The 18,424-nt window shown below is 43.0% G+C and overlaps 1 protein-coding gene across 1 annotated transcript in view; it reads left to right on the top strand.

The window, feature by feature from the left end:
* Positions 1-6,056, top strand: part of LOC144106454 (ATP-binding cassette sub-family C member 3-like) — a 124,538-nt gene extending 118,482 nt beyond the window's left edge. Inside the window, exons 23-24 of the mRNA XM_077639273.1 lie at positions 4,767-4,961; positions 5,780-6,056. Of these exons, the coding sequence (XP_077495399.1) occupies positions 4,767-4,961; positions 5,780-5,930 (346 nt within the window). The 3' untranslated portion in view covers positions 5,931-6,056. The remainder of the gene's footprint in view (positions 1-4,766; positions 4,962-5,779) is intronic.
* Positions 6,057-18,424: the final 12,368 nt, after the last annotated feature.

Raw genomic sequence — 18,424 nt, forward strand, 5'->3', positions numbered from 1 at the left:
AGTGAGGTTAATTATGTGGCTGGGAACTTCACATATCAAAGGCGATATTAATTTTATTTCATTAGGACGAAGTTCATCCACCCCTGGAGATATATTATTTTTAAGCTTGCCGATTATACTTGAAATTTCACTTCGATCAGTAGGCCTTAGGAAAAGGGAGTGACTCAATATTGTGTCCACTGGAAGTTCATCCACCCCTGAAGATATATTATTTTTAAGCTTGCCGATTATACTTGAAATTTCACTTGGATCAGTAGGCCTTAGGAAAAGGGAGTGACTCAATATTGTGTCCACTGGCATAGTGTCGTCGCGGACAGTTGCACTCGTGATATTGTAGGAGCCAGCTTCCACAAAATGTGTGTTCATTGCATCAGCTAGCTGTTCACCGATGAGTGTTTTACCATCGACTGCGAAATACTATTCCTAGCTTTTGTTCTTGAAGTGAGCGAGTTCACAAGCTCCCATATTCGTCGCTGATTATTATATATGCCCTCCAAAAGGTTCTGGTAGTAGTACTTTTTGCTTTTCTTAACTCGGTCGTTGAAGCATTCCGGTACTTCTTAAACTCTGTCAATGTATTCAGATCTCGTGAACGAACAAAATCTTCGAACAACGTATTTTTTATTTTAATACTGTGATAAAGCTCAAAATTAATCCAAGGTTTCTTGTGTTTTCTATTACGACCGGACGGCTGTAATACAAGAAATGCGGCTTTGTATGAAGCGCGTACTGGAGAAAAGAATTTCTCGTATGCTCTATCTCCACAATGTATACCTCACTCCAGTCAATCAAACCGGCCAAGTGGAAAATTTTTTTTTTTTGCGTTTCAAGGTTTATGGCTCGCCTACCTTCTCTTTTATTATTCTGCTTGTCATAGGGTTTTGTAATTGAGAAAAGCAAAAAAAAAACCTGGCAGATGATCACTAAAATCATACGAAAATATACCGACAACCTGGAAAACTTGGTTTTGTGTCATTGTCTGAAAGCCATGTATCAGTAAACGTTAAAATATTGATGTTGACTGACAACGAATGCAAAAGAAAACAAACAGAAATGTCGTCTGCCTTTGGTCGAAGGATTCTACAGTTTGCATGTAATGCAGAAAAAAACTTGCCACAAGAAAACTCACGATTGAAAGCGTCGACTGTGTAGTATCTGCAGTTATGCTCTGAGGGTATCATCCTGAAAAAGGAAAGGCAATTAATTCACATTCAATTTAGTCTTCAAGAGCTGATTTTATGTAAGTCTCCTTCATGAGCAATGTGAATTATGTCGGAGTCCATCTTTACGTACAAGCACCTTGCCTCCAGTCGTCCAGGCATATTTCCATTTGGCGGCCTTTTTCCTTTTAATCGCATCCGAAAGCAGTTCCTTGTTTTTTTTTAGTCAAGTGCTCGTTCACAAAAACCGGAGTTGTTCCTTCAAGACCAAGCATTGAGCTGTCTATTTTCTTTTTCTGCACTTTGACAACAGCTCATTCCGCTGAATACGTCACACAAAATGAAGAACTATGTTCTTGACATCCGCGTTGTACGCACATAGTGACACGCGTCGATGTCAACCGTCGTGTCAATGGTTATCCCCACACTTTCGCCTATTTTGCTTATCATTGCAAGCGGGTATTTTCCATCCGGGACGCCCTCTATGTCGAGGTTCTTCAGGCGCCAGTATTGTTCGAGCTCTTCACATCTTTGTGATAATGGAGCGTTTTCGTCTTTCAGTTCAGCGTTCTGCTTGAGCAATTCCTGCGTTTCACGCCTCAAGTTCTTGATCTCATCAGTAGTATCTTTGACATCATTGCAAATATCAGTGCAGTAAGATACACCTTTCTTAAGCTTCCGCATTTCTGCCCTGAAGTCCCGCCTCAAATTCTCGAGAGCCTTTGTCATCTTACGCAAATCTTTTATATTTGTGGTGTCCTGTTCCGAAGGCACGCCTCCCATTTTAGCAGTGCTTTTTCTAGTATCTTTTCCCGCCTTTAGACATGAAAGCACATGCACAATACAGCACAGGTAACAGAAGTGGATTGTTCGGCAGCAGTGCACTACAAGGATTTACAAAATTTGTAGTATAAAATTCCGCACTCGCGAAGGCAAAGAATGGATGGCGATCAGAACCGTGCTCTGAGTGCACCGCCGCCCAACTGTGTAATGCAGTCTGTGTGGCCTATTTTATAGCGTGCGTTGTCTTCGGGGCGCCGCTGTCGAGTTAGTCACGGGACCAGGGTTCCAGCGCAGGCGCACCATCCGATGAACGCGTGGCAATCTTCGGCGAAAATGGGCCTTCATAATCTTATGCGATTTGGAGTACTGCGAAGGCAAGGAATGCATGGCGATCAGATCGGTGCTGTAAGTGCACCGCCGCCGAACTGTCAGCACCAGCCTGAAAACAGAGTCAGCAGCAGCCTGAAAACGGCCACTGCAGGATACAGACATACGCCATACCCTCCAATTAACCCTGTCCTGCGCCAGCTTATCTCCGTAAACTTCGTAATTCCAACCCCCCCAATCCCCTCTCCGTATGAAGGCGAAAGCCTTTAATGGCTCATACTTGCGGTGTCTGTCCGTCCGTCCGTCCGTGACACTCCTCAACAAGAAAAAAAATTCTTTGTGCACGATGGGATTCGAGCCCCCAACCTTCCGTTCCGTAGCTGAGCGAGCTAACGACTACGCTACTTCCTGCCAGCGCATATGTAGTTGTCTATGTCTAGGGCGCTGGAGAGTGTTTGCAGATAGGCGTGGAATCAGATGGATGCCTCCCAAATGCCCTCCAGTGTCTCCAGCATTTAAGATTCACAAACAACTGTGTACTTACTTAACATCTTAACCACACATCAGTGAAACAAGCAGCAACACCGCGCTAATGGCTTTCGCCTCACCGCACTTTAGGTGAACAAAGTGCCTCCTGAATTTTTTATAATCACATTAATTTCTTCACTGCTCCAAAGCACGAGAGTTTGATCATGGTGCAGCATGTAATGAACGACACGCGAATGTATTATTGGGGTTAAGTACCAGTCACTATACGAACCAGCTCTTGGCGTCTAGTGTCGTCGTTAAACTAATGATCTTGCTATATAAAACTAAGTGCGAGATATCTTCGCGGCTGCTCAAGAGGAGGGTCCTGAGGTTATATTCGTGAGAATAAGCGTGTTTAGGCAACACAGCGACGCGTGAGGGATTAAATTTGGATAAATACTAACGCCACCAACGCAGGCACAATTAAAGTAGCTAAGGCGCATGGGTCATTTCTGGTTTCTATAGTTACAGCGGTTCTTAGAAGAGTTATGGGAGTATTTCTTTTCTCACACGGCCACTCATGCCTGCGCCATGAATTTTTCGTGGTTACAGGTGGAGCATGAACGCCGCAATGTTTATTCTCAGTGATGTTAAGTTGCCTGTTGCAAACAAAAAAATCTACCTCTCTGGTGCAAAATAATTCCCAGTGATCCCCTTTCGCTAAGATAGCCCTTTTGACTTGATTTACCTTCTCGCCTTTATGGCTCTCATTTCGGTCTCAGTCAATTCAAAACTTGAATGCATGCATGTATGCTTGAATGCATGTATGCGGTAGGTTTGATAAAGCTGATGCTTGGAAATTTTTTAACTGACGAGATGGAGTGAAGTTTGTACAAACGGAGTGAACGGAAATGGAGAAGTTTTAAGTCTAGCATTTACACTCAGATCTATACAGACAGGCTACTCTGGCAAACATTCTAGGCAGGGCTAAACAATGGGGTATAAACGTGTTCTCCTCCATCCTGTGTTCACCCCTCGATAGTTACTGAATGAAATTGATCATCTTGCCTCGTAAGCTTGCGTACCTCATATCTATTATCATCATTTATATGCCTTTAAATGTTCCGTTAGGTAAGTGACAAGCAGGAGCTTGAGTGGGCGTAAGTGTACAAAATGGAAATAATTAGCAGAACATGGGCACAGTTACCTAGAATAAAATGAGAGATATCGTACGTATTATATTCGGACCAGAAAAAAATGCCAAAAACTTGTAGAAACACAGAATAATACGAAATCATGCAGTAATGCAGGCGTATTTCGGTGCGTTACTTGGTAACTGTGGAAGCTGGAGGAGTGAAAATTGTTGATGAAGTGTGGGTGGTCTTTGTAACTGCCTGATTCTTGAAAGATTAGTCGCAGCAACAATTTGTTCAAGCAGATTATTCTTTTCTTTTACGAATTAGGAAGAAAAATTTGCGAAAAGCATTGTTTGAGCAACGCGAACACCGTATATGCTTAAGGTGATAAACAATGAGCGAGTTGAAGGTAAGAGCCATGAAGAGGTTGTGACAAAGTACTGGAAAACTCAACAATAATTTTTGCAGGAAACGAAGGATAAAAATTTTCCTAAGGGTTGAGATATAAATTAATATCAATAACACTTAGCCGACAGGTAGGATGTGACGTGACGAAGCGTTGTGCCCCGTACTGAATGACTTGGAGTTAAGGAATGAAGTAGATTTGGCGATGGTTCGACACTACTCAGGCATCCTCTAATTTCGAACGTGCGTGTGTGTCGTTGCTTCTGGTAGGATGGTGGGGATGGACATTTCATGTGATTTTATAAGGCCAAGTTATCTGGCAGTAGTTTTGGAAAGTTTTGGGATTTGAACCCCTCAAGCTTATTTCTTTGTTATTTCGGTATACAGGTGTATGAGTCAGTTTGAGACAGAACTGGAGATACATAAACTATCGAAGCAGTTTCACTTCTAAGCGAATGTGTGCGCACTTTCGTATTTTTGATCATAGCGTGGGCCAGCGGCAGCTGGTCTGCCTCGCCCGAGCCCTGCTGCGGGGTACGCGGATCCTGATGCTGGACGAGGCCACGTCACAGATGGACGGTGACACAGATCGTCTCATCCAGGCGGCGCTGAGAACCGCCTTCGCGCAGTGCACGCTGTTCACCATCGCCCACCGCATTCACACAGTCCTCGACTACGACCGGTAAGCTGGGAAAAAGGGCCGGCATCCTCTTACAGGGAGCAGCAGCTGATCAGAAGTTTCCGTGTTTTGGATGTAGGTGCAACTATAAAAAAAAGGCGATCAATCATAAAGGATTCTCACGAGCAAAACTCTAACAAGCGGCTCTGACAAGCACTGTAGCGCTCTAGGATAGAAACTAATTTCAAACACCGAGGTACGCACCAGAGCCTCATTACATAAGTGCGTTTGCCTTTGACACAGGTCAAACAGGGTAGGTCGCTGCTAAAATAAAACCCATCGCATTGCGCTCAGAACCAGACAACCTGAGTGACAGCGAATAAAGCGGGTGATGTAAGTCTGATTTTGATACCGTTCGCCGTAGCCAGCCTACAGGTACATAAAAATTAAGTGTAAAATATGAGTGTTTATACATATTCGGCCTGGAAAAAGTCCATGCTATATTTAAAGTAGCAGGTCTGTTGAATTTCCTCATCGGAACCTGAAAATAAGTGGTATATATATATATATATATATATATATATATATATATATATATATATATATATATATATATATATATATATATATATATATATATATATATATATATATATATATATATATATATAAGACTGCTATAGAATAGGGAGGAGTAAATTATAAGTGGCACGGAGTTAATAAAGCGCGAAAGGTCTGTTCATATGCTGTATTAGCACAGAGGCTGCACACGGCCGTTGAAATTAGTCTGTCAAGCGTTAAATGCATATACATTACTTAGTTTGCTTTTCCCATAATCGGGTTCCTATTAATAACTGCGCATCCATCATACTGAATTGCAGGATACTCGTGATGGAAGACGGCAAGGTCCGAGAATTCGACACCGTACAGACGCTACTCTCTGACTCGTCATCTATGTTTTACAGCATGGCCATTGAAGCGGGGATCCATGGCGGAAGAAACAAATTTGAGCCCCTCGTCACCGCCTTGTAGAATGCTTACCAAATCGCATTATTGTCGTATACATGACAAACTACTTATCTAGTAAGCAGCGTGGTGCCGGCAACAGACTAATATGAACGCACAAAATGCATATCCTTGAAGTAAGGTTGTCCATGAGCCGCGTGGGGAATCAGGAGTAAATTGCGACATCCGAGTTCTGTTTAAGCTACTTCATTATTGCTATTTTTTAAATTGCTTAAATACCAGTAATTTGTCTTTACTAGGTTACGCATTTGATTTTTGGTTCACTGTCATACTGAAATGGTGCTGCAAATTGCTTAGTGTAAGATATTTACTCTTGAGCTAGATTGAACTGATTCGTCGGTTTTAAAAGCTCGCAGTCTGAGTAAAACTTTCGAAATAAAACCAATAAAATTTTGTAAGCTTGTTGTAATTATTCCGGAAGCGCTTACTATTATATTTAGGGTGTCCCAGCTAAATTTAGCCAAGGTTTAAAGATATGCCGGTGCACTCTAAGACGACGCAACCATATGCATGTTGCTGCCTATTCTATAGAGCAACTCACACCATTTTTTGTATTGTGCGTAATTGCATTATTAATAGAGATTAAGTTTGTTTGCATGCAATTCAGCATGCCTAAACTGTTAGTTCAAAATTTTAGTTTCCATTGCACCTGTTTTCTGCTATGTAATTGCTATCTGCCATAGGTTTATCCTGCTTCAAATATGCAGTAAATTACAGGAGGTCCCCCTGACAGTTTTCACTTGGAACCTCCTTCTGTAATAATCAATTTATGTACATCTTACCTATGCATCTTTTTCAATAAAACCGTTTCAAAACCGTTTCAATGAAGATAGGCGAAAACGTTCAATGAGAAAGTTTTAGAACAGTCTTCGAAACGTGCAACTGAACTGTTTCGAACTTTCAATCTATCACTTATCGGCTTTCTCTTTCTCACTCACTGCAAATTCTCGTGAAATACAAGAAATACCACGTGACACATCCACTAAAGCGCCGCGATTGCGGTGCTCTGAAAGGTTCCACATAGCAGCGAACAGATCGTTTAGCCTGGTGTACTGCTGCTTAAAAAGGCGACAGGGCTGCGACGAAGGCGCTGTCTGGGCGATCTACGCGACCTCAAGCTATAAGGACTGTGTCCGCTTGTCGCTATCAAGCGCCACAAGGGAAGCATACCACTTGCCTATATCGCACAGCCACGTGATGCGTCGCTGCCCTGTCACCTTTGAAGTGGGAAAATAAAACAGATGATTCCAGGCTTTACAAGGGCTGATTGTGTGAAATTGGAAGCGTGTGTAGCGCTTTAAAAAGGTCGCTTCTTGCCGCAACGTAAATGTGCTCGTTTCTAGGAAGCATTCCCACTTGCATAATTTAGCGGTTGGCATGAGCTTGGGGGTCGTCGGAGTATTGAGATAAAAAGAGATCAAGGCAACGAGAAACGAAGCCAAGAAAGAGAGACACGGAATGGACGCTACATGCACCAAGAAAAAACAACTTGGGTGGAACTAGTAATGAAGTAATGTCAGAACAGGCAACAGAGGGTTTGTAGGGCAATTTCAGCTGTCGCCACGAGTTCCAGATTGTAGTAAACCCAAGCCAAAGTTTCTGCTGCGGCGAAGGAACACCAGGAGCACCTTCGCAAACAGCCTGGCTCTGGGTAGACATAGTAGTCTTGTAGCACGCATAGCTGCGCCTCCAGCATACAGTCTACCCTAGCCTTCGCGACGGTCATGGGCGCTCGCCTACTGAGGAGGGTTGGCCGTTTTAAAGTTTTTGTTCGAAGTTCACTTGGCCGTCGTCGTGGAGAGCTCACAGAAGGGAAGCGCAATGAAAGCAGTGCACAAGGTGCAATGAATGCGCTCACTGTGTACTTCTAACAAAGAATGTACTTGGGCAAAGAACACAGGACACAGCAAAGTAACACATACGACAAGTACAGAGCGCAATTTCCAACTAAGGCAACTTGAATATACACCAGTGTTGGCCAACAGAAAGAGTACAAAACCAAAAGAAGAAAGATATGCCACGTGCGCAGTTCATACCAGCATACCGCCGCCAAGGGTACAATCAGATATTCTGTCCAACTGATAGGATACGCCAAACATAACAAGCAAAGCATAATACCAAAAAAGAGACTGAAGATTCAAGAGGTGAGCAATGAAAGCGGGGGATAAGACATATCTTAGCAAATCAGTGTCAGAAATGCCATAACGAAAGCAGAGTCAAACATGATAGTGATACCTGTCAATGGGTAAACTATCCTCGTTGCAAAAGCAGTGTCTATAAAGCGAGGGTGAAACGCTAAAACACCAAGTCACAGAAATGGTGTTTGGTTTATGGGGGTTTAACGTCCCAAAGCAACTCAGGCTATGAGAGACGCTGTAGTGAAGGTTTCCGGAAATTTCGACCACGTGGGGTTCTTGAACGTGCACTGACATCGCACAGTACACAGGCCTCTAGAATTTCGCCCCCATCGAAATTCGACCGCCGCGGCCGGGATCGAACCCGCGTCCTTCAGGCCAGCAGCCGTGCGCCGTAACCACTCAGCCACCGCGGCGGCATTAAGCCACAGAAATAGCAGCACCGAGTTTAACCGACGCAAAGCAGCCTAGAGGACAACGAATTTACACATCTCCATCTAAGAATGTTATCTCTTTGTCGAGCAGAACAACATAAGCAGTACTAACGCATTCGTCACCGGTGTTAGCAATATGAAAAACCTCAATTATTTCTCTCCGAAGTTTAGTCTTAAAATGGACCAGAATCGTGGTATTGGTAACGATGGGCTTGCATTCATGATCCACAGTATGCTGTGGTAGGCGGCGTCTTTCATTGTTTTTTATTGTCCTCTCGTGCTCCCGCAGTCGCTCGTTGCCGCACTTTTCCGTTTGTTCGATATTTACGCAATCACAGGTTAACGGAATTCGATACACGACGTTGGTGGCGCATTGGACGTAATGATCATCGTGCTTCTTTTCACATGACTCTCGCTTCTTGGAGAGGACAGCACAAATACTAGAAAGCTTACTGGGGGCGGAAAAAAGAACCGTTACGTCATATCTATGGCCTGTCTTCTTCAAGTTGTGGGAAATTCTATGGACATAGGGTATGACTTTTATGCTCTGTCTAGGGATTGGGGGGCTCGAAATCTTCTTGTTGCCTTTTTTTACCTTCTGTAGAAGGCTGACTGTGACACTGCTGATGACGTCAATGGGGTATCCTGCTTTCTCGAGACGGGCAATTTGGTTTCCAAAACTGTCTTCCATGAAGTGCGGGCAGCTTTTGTTGCGCGCTGCTTGAAGAAGTTTTCCGACAAACCCACGTTTTATCAATTTAGAATGGCCGTTTTCATAAGCAAGCAGACTTTTTATCGTACGTGGGTTGTACTTGTAGCACAGATTGAAATCTGGTTGACCGAAGTTGATCTCCAGATCTAAAAAACTTGATACAGTTGCCTTGAGGGAATTCCCAGGTGAACTTCAAGCCTCTAGACTCAGTGTTGAATAGCTTAACAATCTCTGGCACCAAACCTTCAATACTGCCTTCTTACGGTGCGTTCGGTATGACCAGGTAATCAATCGTCCACGTACCTCATTATTTTTTTTGAGTACGGCCGTCCCTGTCAGGTTTCTCTTGATACGGTTGTTCATGGCAGATAGGTATATGTCACAGAACACCGATGCGACTGCATAGCCTATGCAAATGCCATCTTTCTGCGCATAAAATTTATCTTCGAACAATATGGCTGTCGATTGCAAGGTGATGTTATTGTCCGTACTGATTCTAGTGGAATTTTGAAAACTTCTCATCTGTGCTGGAAATCTTCCGAACCGTTTCTAGAAGGTTTTCATGTTGAACGGAGTAATATTGATTATCGACGTCTAAGGAAAACGCTGAGGTGGTAGAGTGAAGGTCTTGAAAAGCAGTGATGGTCTCTGTGGAACGTTTTACTAGAAAAGGACCCTCGAGGGTCAGGCGCTTGAGTTGTTGCTGTAGAGACTTGCTGACTGTAGCCTGTCAGGTCCCTCTTTCGGAAGCAATGCTCCTTAGGGGTCAATAAGGTTTATGGGTTTTACCCAAAACGAATGCTTCCAGGAAGTTTTTCTTTGAGTTTTCTACTTCTCTTTTCATTCTGTCGAGGGCGAGTGCCTGTAGCACCTGCACAGCAGTGGATTTCTGTTTCTTCAGTTGGAACTTTATTTGCTTAAAATTCTTACTTAATGCTGCTTGTGCTTTGTCTTTGAAAAGCGATTCAGGCATCACGGCAAATCCCCATTCCTTGTCAGCCTGGAGTACGGTGGCGCCGCTACACTGAATCGCCTTTGCCATCTTCAAAATGGTAGGCCTTCTTCTTGGACCGGCATCAGCATTGCGCACGAGGCAGTCGACGCCATCACCAATCACTCTCACTTGGTTGGTTACAGATGCCCCGGTGGCTACGTACCTCACAAGTTCTAGAAGTTGTGGTCGGTTTGTATGTGGTCCTTAGTTGAATTTGGGGCCTTTTTGCAGAGTTCTTCTGACGCTGTCGGGTAGTGGCACGAAACGGTGACTGTGCCTGCCGCTTCTCGCTGACTTTTTTCATTACTAGGTAGGTTGGAAACTGCATGGCGCCACTGGAACTCTGTAGAATCAGCGGCTAACTTCTTGTACTCGGCGAGGCGACGAGCTTGCCCTGATGGTTCAGTGGTCGCCTTAACAAGTACCTTCAGACGATCTTCCAGCAACATAGCCTGATTCCAGTATTCCGATTTGATAATCTTTCAGATGCGTCTCATATGACCCTATGACGGCTCCGTCAGTCCAAATACGCGTCGCACCTACGGAGGCGTCTGCTTTTTTTCGATGCAAAAGGTTAGATACCTTGCTTGGCAGACGGTGCTGGCGATTAAATTGACGCACGTGATTGCTGGGTCAAGAATCTTCGGAGCAGACAGAAAAAAGCCCAGTGTAGGAGAAATATGTTGACTAACACTTGTCTCGGCGAGTTGGTTCATTTCTAACAAAGAATGTACTTGCGCAAAGTACACATGACACAGCAAAGTAACACATACGACAAGTACAGAGCGAAACTTCGAACTAGTTTATTAAGAGCAGGCAACTTTAATATATACCAGTGTTGGCCAACAGAAAGATTACAACACCAAAAGAAGAAAGATATGCCACGTGCGGAGTTCATACAAGCATACCGCCGCCAAGGGTACAATCAGATATTCTGTCCAACTGATATGATACGCCAAACATAACAAGCAAAACATAATACCAAGAAAGAAACAGAATATTCATGAGGTGAGCAACGAAAGCGGGGGATACGACGTATCTTAGCAAAGCAGAGTAAAAAATGCCATAACAAAAGCAGAGTCAAACCCGATAGTGATACCTGCCAACGGGTAAACTATCCTCGCTGCAAAAGCAGTGTCTATAAAGCGAGTGTGAAACGCTAAAACACTAAGCCACACAAATAACAGCACCGAGTTTTACCGACGTACAGCAGCCTAGAGAACATCGAATTTACACATGTTCATCTAAGAATGTTATCTCTTTGTCGAGCAGAACAACTGAAGCAGTACTAACGCATTCGTCACCGGTGTTAGCAACACAACACGGCATAGCAACACAACACAGCGCAACACAGATGCATTGCAGCACTGGGGTAGTCTCGGTGTAGCAAAGGAGTAATGAATGCGCTCACTGTGTACGCATAGCAACACAACTCGGCGCAACACAGATTTATAGCTGCACTGGGGTAGTCTCGGCGCAGCACGAATTACACCACACACTGTCTGCTTACGCAAAGTATGTCATGTGGGATAAGCATGATGCACCTGCCAGTTTAGAAATAAATCTTGCAGGAATGTTGCCAAGACATAGCGCGTATTAAACCACAATTAGTTTGCTCACGCGTAGTATGTCACGTGGACTCACCCTGTAGCAGCTGCCAATTTAGACAGAATTGCTGCAGCGGGATAGCCGAACACAGTAGGGATTATAACAAACATTTTCCGCTTGTGCCTATCGCAGTGGCTACAGTGACTTGTTAAAGTGTAAGCATTTCACTCTGTACGCTTTTCTGACATTTTGTTCCCGGAAGTGAGCCGAATATGTTTTAGTTCGTGTGCCTTTAGATGATTTCAGAAGCTTAAGCATTCCCTCTTATTCAGTTGCCATGGTCCTGTACATCACTTAAGAAATGATGGCGATCGGGTGGCATATACACGAAATACATGATTATACTGGGCTGATGTAGGGACACTTAAGGACGAGTGGTGCCTGTCTAAGATCAGCCAGCTGAATTTGCCTTATCTAGATTTTATCTCGAGCGCGAAGTCGAAGTCTTTTCCTTAGCTCATTCGTATCCTTGTCAAGTGGCTGAAACGCAGATTACTAGACCTTGAAACTGCCCGCAGATATGCGCATTAAAAATAAACCTCTTTCTTGCGCTATATAAAACGTGCTGCTCTGTTTTCGTCACCACGCTGTTGCACTTAACTTCGTTTGTTCAGGAGACGGCGCAATTAGAAAACTTTTAAGGAGAGCCCCTTTTTAACAGCGCAGGGCTTCTCCAGCTGCCACATGTGCATGAAACTAAATATAAGCTCCTAAACTTACTCCTATTACCTACTCTTAACGCTTGAGCTTCGTCGTTCTTCTTTTGTGCTTGTTTTCTTAGGCGTTGCTATTTCCTGTCTCACGTGCTATAAGGAGGCTGAGAAAAAAAAATGAAATACATCACTGAATGGAAAGAATTGCTCAATTGGAGTGGGTATTTGAATTATTGCACCAAATAAGTCTGGTTCAGTTTTCAGTGGTCCGGGATTCTTTTATGACTAGCAGGTCAAAGCCCGGTAGCAGTGGATCATCGCAGGCCAGCTTAGCGAATTTTAACTAAGCACCAGGAGCCCAGCGCATGGCAGACACGTTCCTTACACTCCAGCGGAACAGATATTCGAGGTAGAAACTTTCGTTTTACAAATGAAATGAAACGAAACAGCAAAACTAATCAAGAAAAGCGGGATCGCGAATTGGGATCTTTAAGTTTCTTACAACACGCGATCATTCGCAACGTGGATGTTGGTGATAAGCAGAACACAATGGTTCTCCTTTTTTTTTTTGCTCCCGAGCCACCATAACAGTGGTTTGACGCACATGGATCTTTTGTGCTAAGAAATACCACAACACTCAGCATCCTGAAGAAAATTGGGGCTTTGTGAAAACTCAGATCTGATGAAAATAATGATCCCTGAGCACGAGAGTTCACTCATTAGATGTGATGACTTGCAAATTTATATTCAAGATACGAGTCATTAGGTGAACCATTTTAGCACACTGATCTTTTGATTAATTGTAGCGTTTGTTAGTTGACGTCAATAATTAGTTGCTGCGGCGGTGTGCTAACGAAATAAATGCAGGAAATAATTATTCGGCATAAAACTAACAGAAGTGAACAACGCCCATATCACTACCTACCCGCGTGTTGCACGTTTTATTTAGGATTGATATCAAAAACAATGTGCTGGAATGTGTACTTAGGTTAAGCTTTTGCAGGACATAAAAAAACCTTAATATTACAGAGAAGAGGAATATTTTAACTTCATTATTCGAAAGTTACAAGCTTGATTAGAAATTTTTATGCATAAGAAAAACAAAATGGCACAAGAGATGAAAACAAGAAAAAGGCTGCCAAATTGGTCGAAGGGAGGGAAATTATGTGGGCGAAAAAAATTACTGAAACAAATCTTTACACATGAGGATGAGCGAGGTGAGTTTAATGGAAGCCAGCGCGCCTGTTCAAGAACTGCTGGACAGTGTCGAGGCACTGTCAAAAAAAAGCACTCGAAATCCTTAAGCCCTGCAACGCAACAACAACAAAAAAAGCGGGCGCTGCACGCTAATTTGAGCGAATCGTCCGAGCCTACAACAAGCTACGAGGTTTCTTATTTATCATTTCGATTAGGAGCTTGCTACTATGGGTGGAGGAAACCTTACTGGTTTCGTGGCGAATATTTTTGGTTGTCGGTGGCGAGGCAGGTCGGTGGCAAAGGCGTGGCCCAGTGATTTGGCCGCTAGTCTGAGCTGTCGGAGGTAGTTGGTTCGAAACTCTTCTTCGTGCACCAACCGGTAAAAATGAGTTCAAGCGCTGGCAGCCCTGGCGCCCGAATTTGTTCAGGAGTGTGCGCTTAGGAGGGACTCCGTAAACCCCGCTGCGTCCCTCAGGGGCCAACACCAGTTTCGAACGACCCTGCAAGCGGCTAAAGGCGGTTCTTTGCGCGAGACGCACATGTTTCCTCACAGTTGTGGTACTGCGGAAGCAGCACTCATAAAACCGGTAACTAAATAGAGGGAGAGATATAGGCAGGATCATGGTAAAATGAAATGCGGTGCAATTTACTAGAAGCAGTCTGTAACCTTGAAAGCTCATTAGGAAAAGAAGAGAGGAAGGGAGGACAAAGGGCCGTTAACAATTTCACGGTCCTCATATATCGTTCTTTTCTCTTTTGTTTTACGCGGTCCTCATGACACGCAGGTGCAAGAAACTTTTTAAATATTTGCTCTCTTCTCTCTTCTGCGATTTCAAATATTAATCCTTTCTCCCATTTTCGTGCGCACACGTAGGAAAAAGGAAGGCTTCGAAATCGTTAACTGTGGCAGTTTTAGGAAACAAATGTGAAGTAAAAATACACAGAACACTCCCTGGAAACCTCTGGCAATTAGCAGCGCTTCCTGCGGCACTTTCAAAAACAACAGTGAGATCTATCATTCATTTTAAAATGGGTATTGATTCGAAGCTATAAGTTTTCCTCAAACATTTTAAGATAAGCTACGGTGAGAAATTTTGCCAATGCTTCATATTTTTAACATCCTCGTTCGGTCGGCCATGTGATGCACATTATTAAAATAGGTTCTCCGTACGCTTAGCAGTATGTTTTCTATTATCTAAAGTATTAAAACTGTGAGAACAACCAAATCCTTTAAGCCATATTTATTCACTTTTCGTAACCCACCCATTTTGGAATTAAGTTGGTTTCCCCACGATGCACTTTGACTTGTGATATCAGGGCACTCAAATCAGTTAGACAAAATGTCGATTACCCTTTTGTCAGGTTCACGTAGTGTCATCACGGGCACGACGTCGATATGTATCACGTCAAGAATGATTGTCTGTTTTGTCACTATGGGGGCAAAGGATTTTGCTCAGGAACTTGCTTAATAGAGGAAATAAGATCCAATATTCTTTCCACCCGATATGAATTCTGTAGACAAGACGGCGGCAAATTCCAGTTATCTGGCTGACACATTGCTTACAGTTCTTTAGAAGTTATGAATTGTTCGCTTCCTGAAATACTGCAGTGCACAGATTAATTACACAGCAAACTGTATCTTGCAGCCCTAACGTATCTCAACTCGGATTTTCTCTGAATCAAGAGATAGCAAGTGATGACACGTGAAGGTCATATTTGCTAGAAACTTGCTGCCACCATTACAAGAAGTACTCATTCTTCTCTGCAAAATATGAAACTCACTGCGTGCATTAAAGTACACTGATGTTTTACCACTTGCTTTCTTAGTTAGAGGAACTCGCAAAGTTTGAGTGGCCGCGGCTAGCAAATGGAGGCACTTTTTATGCCTGGTAACGCTGCTTGGGGCTGCACTCATACCCTTAATTTTTGGGTTCTATTTTATATGGCTATAAGAGATATTTTTCTTCTCAGATTCGAATACGAAACGGCTTGTTAAGAAGTTAGTTCATTAGGTTAAAATTTTTCGCATCATTTCTTTCCAGTAATTTTGACGAAATAATTAAATTTGCTTCGACAACTTGTTCTTGAGCGGGATATAAGATAGTCTTTTTTAGTAAATATTTCATAAACTGTATCGAAAAGGCAGGTGTCATTGAAAACTGTTTATTGCTATGTTTATTGCCTGGTATTTTAACGTTGTTGTTTTTTATTATTTCTGTATAATCCTTTTCCTTGATAACCCCCCCCCCCCCACACACACACTCACTCCTCTTCGGGGCCTGTGAGGAATCAATAAATAAATAAATAAATAAATCAATCAATCTTTATTTTTCGGTGCCCAGGAACAACCCAAAGGTCTTGGTGCAGGTACACAATTCACACGCACAAAATGTGAATTTATTTAACCACAAAGGAAGACACTCAGGGAAGGTAATGCTAATAATAATAATAATAATAATAATAATAATAATAATAATAATAATAATAATAATAAGTTAATCATTTTGTCGATCAACTTATGGTCATCGGCAAGATCATCCGCGTCCGTGCGTGACCTGCTTCGCTGTGTTTATACAGTGCGGAGGTATTAATTTTCTATGACGCAACCATTTAAAACACAACAAACCTTTCGAGAAAAATCTAGTTAGCGTGGATAACACATGATACCATGGTTTTAATAAGATGCATGGTCAGTGTAGCCAAGTTTATACGTTGGGTACAAGAATCTACTTTTCGACCTTGTATTGAAATTTAGCCGCATTGAATAGCAAGCTCTAGGAGAGGTTTTAAACCGTCAATTGACTCAAAACAGTACTCTAAAATAACTGCAAAATACTCTCGAATTTTAGCACGGTGTGTTCAGTCTCTAGAATACGTGTTTCCAAGTAGAAATCGGGTTTATTGTTAGGAATTTTGTTAGGGCAAAAGAATCGGCAGAAGCAGCAGCTTACCCAAAACGAAGGGTGCTGCTTATGCAGTCACCGCGTCAAAAGAAGGTTTGTAGAGACACATCTGCTTAGTTCTATGCTGCTTATCGAAGTCCATATCAACGCTTCTTAAGGAGTGAACGAGCCTTGAAACTGGTTGCCCCCGGGAAACAATTACTGGCGGGAACGCTTCACCAAATTGCGTGCTTCCCTGAGGCATGATCTAGGGCAGTTATACATGGCGCTTTTTCAGTACGTGCCTCGTTCATATCTATGTTTTTGAAACAAAAAACGCAAATCTGTCTCGAAAAACAGTACTTACATCAAGGTGCCCTCCATACTAATCACAAAGAACGAAAATGGCTAGACGTTTTGGTCACTGCTGATGTTCACTCCGACTTTAAAAGATTACCCCCCTGAAATTTCCTCTTCATCTTGTAAATAAATAATGAATTATCGTGTGGTGTTTAACTTCCCAAGGAGACGCATAAGCTATGGTAAGCTGCTGGAAGGCTCTTGATAAACTTAAACCACCTGGTCTTTGTTTATCGTCTACAAACATCGCACAGCACACGAGAGAGTTCTTGTGCTTTTGATACCATTGAAATTCGGCCACCGCGACCGGATTTAATCTCGCAAACATCGAATCAGCCGCAGGACTTCAAAAGAATTGAGCCACCGAGGCGGGTCCTGTTAATATTATTGATGCTTTCTCTCTTTAAAAGTATAATTCTGTCGAGCGTATTTGCTCAAATAACAATTTTTTTCGGTCTAAATGCTCAGTACTTTTGCGGCTGTGTCGGGTTCTGTGCAGTGGAGTACAACGTGCTAAACATAATAACTAACCCTGACTAAAGTATTCATCGCAATAGAAAAAGCACCTCAATTAATAACAGTGTGGCTTTTATACAACGGTGGGTTCATCATTGGCGCCATGCCCTCATAATCATGAGCTGAGTACCTGGCTTATAATTCGAAGTCTGGGCAAAGCCCCCTTTCAATGACTTCGAATAGCATTACCTTGAAAGAACTGAAACTGACATCTCTGAAGATCCCGTACATTGAAAAACAGTAAGGCTAGAGCCCTAGCATGGAACTGAATATTGAATAAGAAAGACAACAATGAACGCTTGGTAAAAGGAAAGCATTTTTAATCTGGACTTTCAGTTTTCGTCTGTCCTTCCCGCTTCAGCGCCATTACTTCACAGTTTTTCGGGCCCTCAATTCAGGCATACGGTGGCCCATCTACGAACGAAGGACGGAAGAACCTCAAAACCCGGACAGAAACGGGGAGATAGTGAACATTGTGTTTTGTAGACCTGGAGAAATCATGCACGCAAGGCATAAACAAATACACGAGCGCCCAACACCCGAAATTCTCAACCTTTGAGTCACAACACGACTCGCGCTATTACGCGAAGCAGTAGAAAAAAGTATTAAGGACGTAAATGTTGTTGCAGAGCGAAAACATGTCGTTCTGTTTTAAACGCGAGAGCAGCACACTGAAAAAAAAGAAAACCTTTTTGTGAAACTCTGATGCATTGATACGGCCCGCAATGGGGTTTCAACGAACAGCACCCTGGACAATCAGTTTTATTAACCAGGGTTCCATACGAAATTAAAACCACCGCAGTTTGAGAACCACAGACCATGACGCGCCAGATGTGACAATTGGGCCCACACATCTAAATTGTGTGAATTATAAATTGACCTTCCGACTGCCGCGCGTCTCGGAGCACGTGCGCATTTGCAAGAATAATCTATATCACAAGGACAAACTGCAAGCATAACTGAGGCCGCTCAGCAAAGCTGCGGCACTTTGTTTGCGTTCCATTGAAGC

This window comes from Amblyomma americanum, chromosome 10 (assembly GCF_052857255.1).
Source record: "Amblyomma americanum isolate KBUSLIRL-KWMA chromosome 10, ASM5285725v1, whole genome shotgun sequence".
Classification (NCBI taxonomy): Eukaryota; Metazoa; Arthropoda; class Arachnida; order Ixodida; family Ixodidae; genus Amblyomma; species Amblyomma americanum.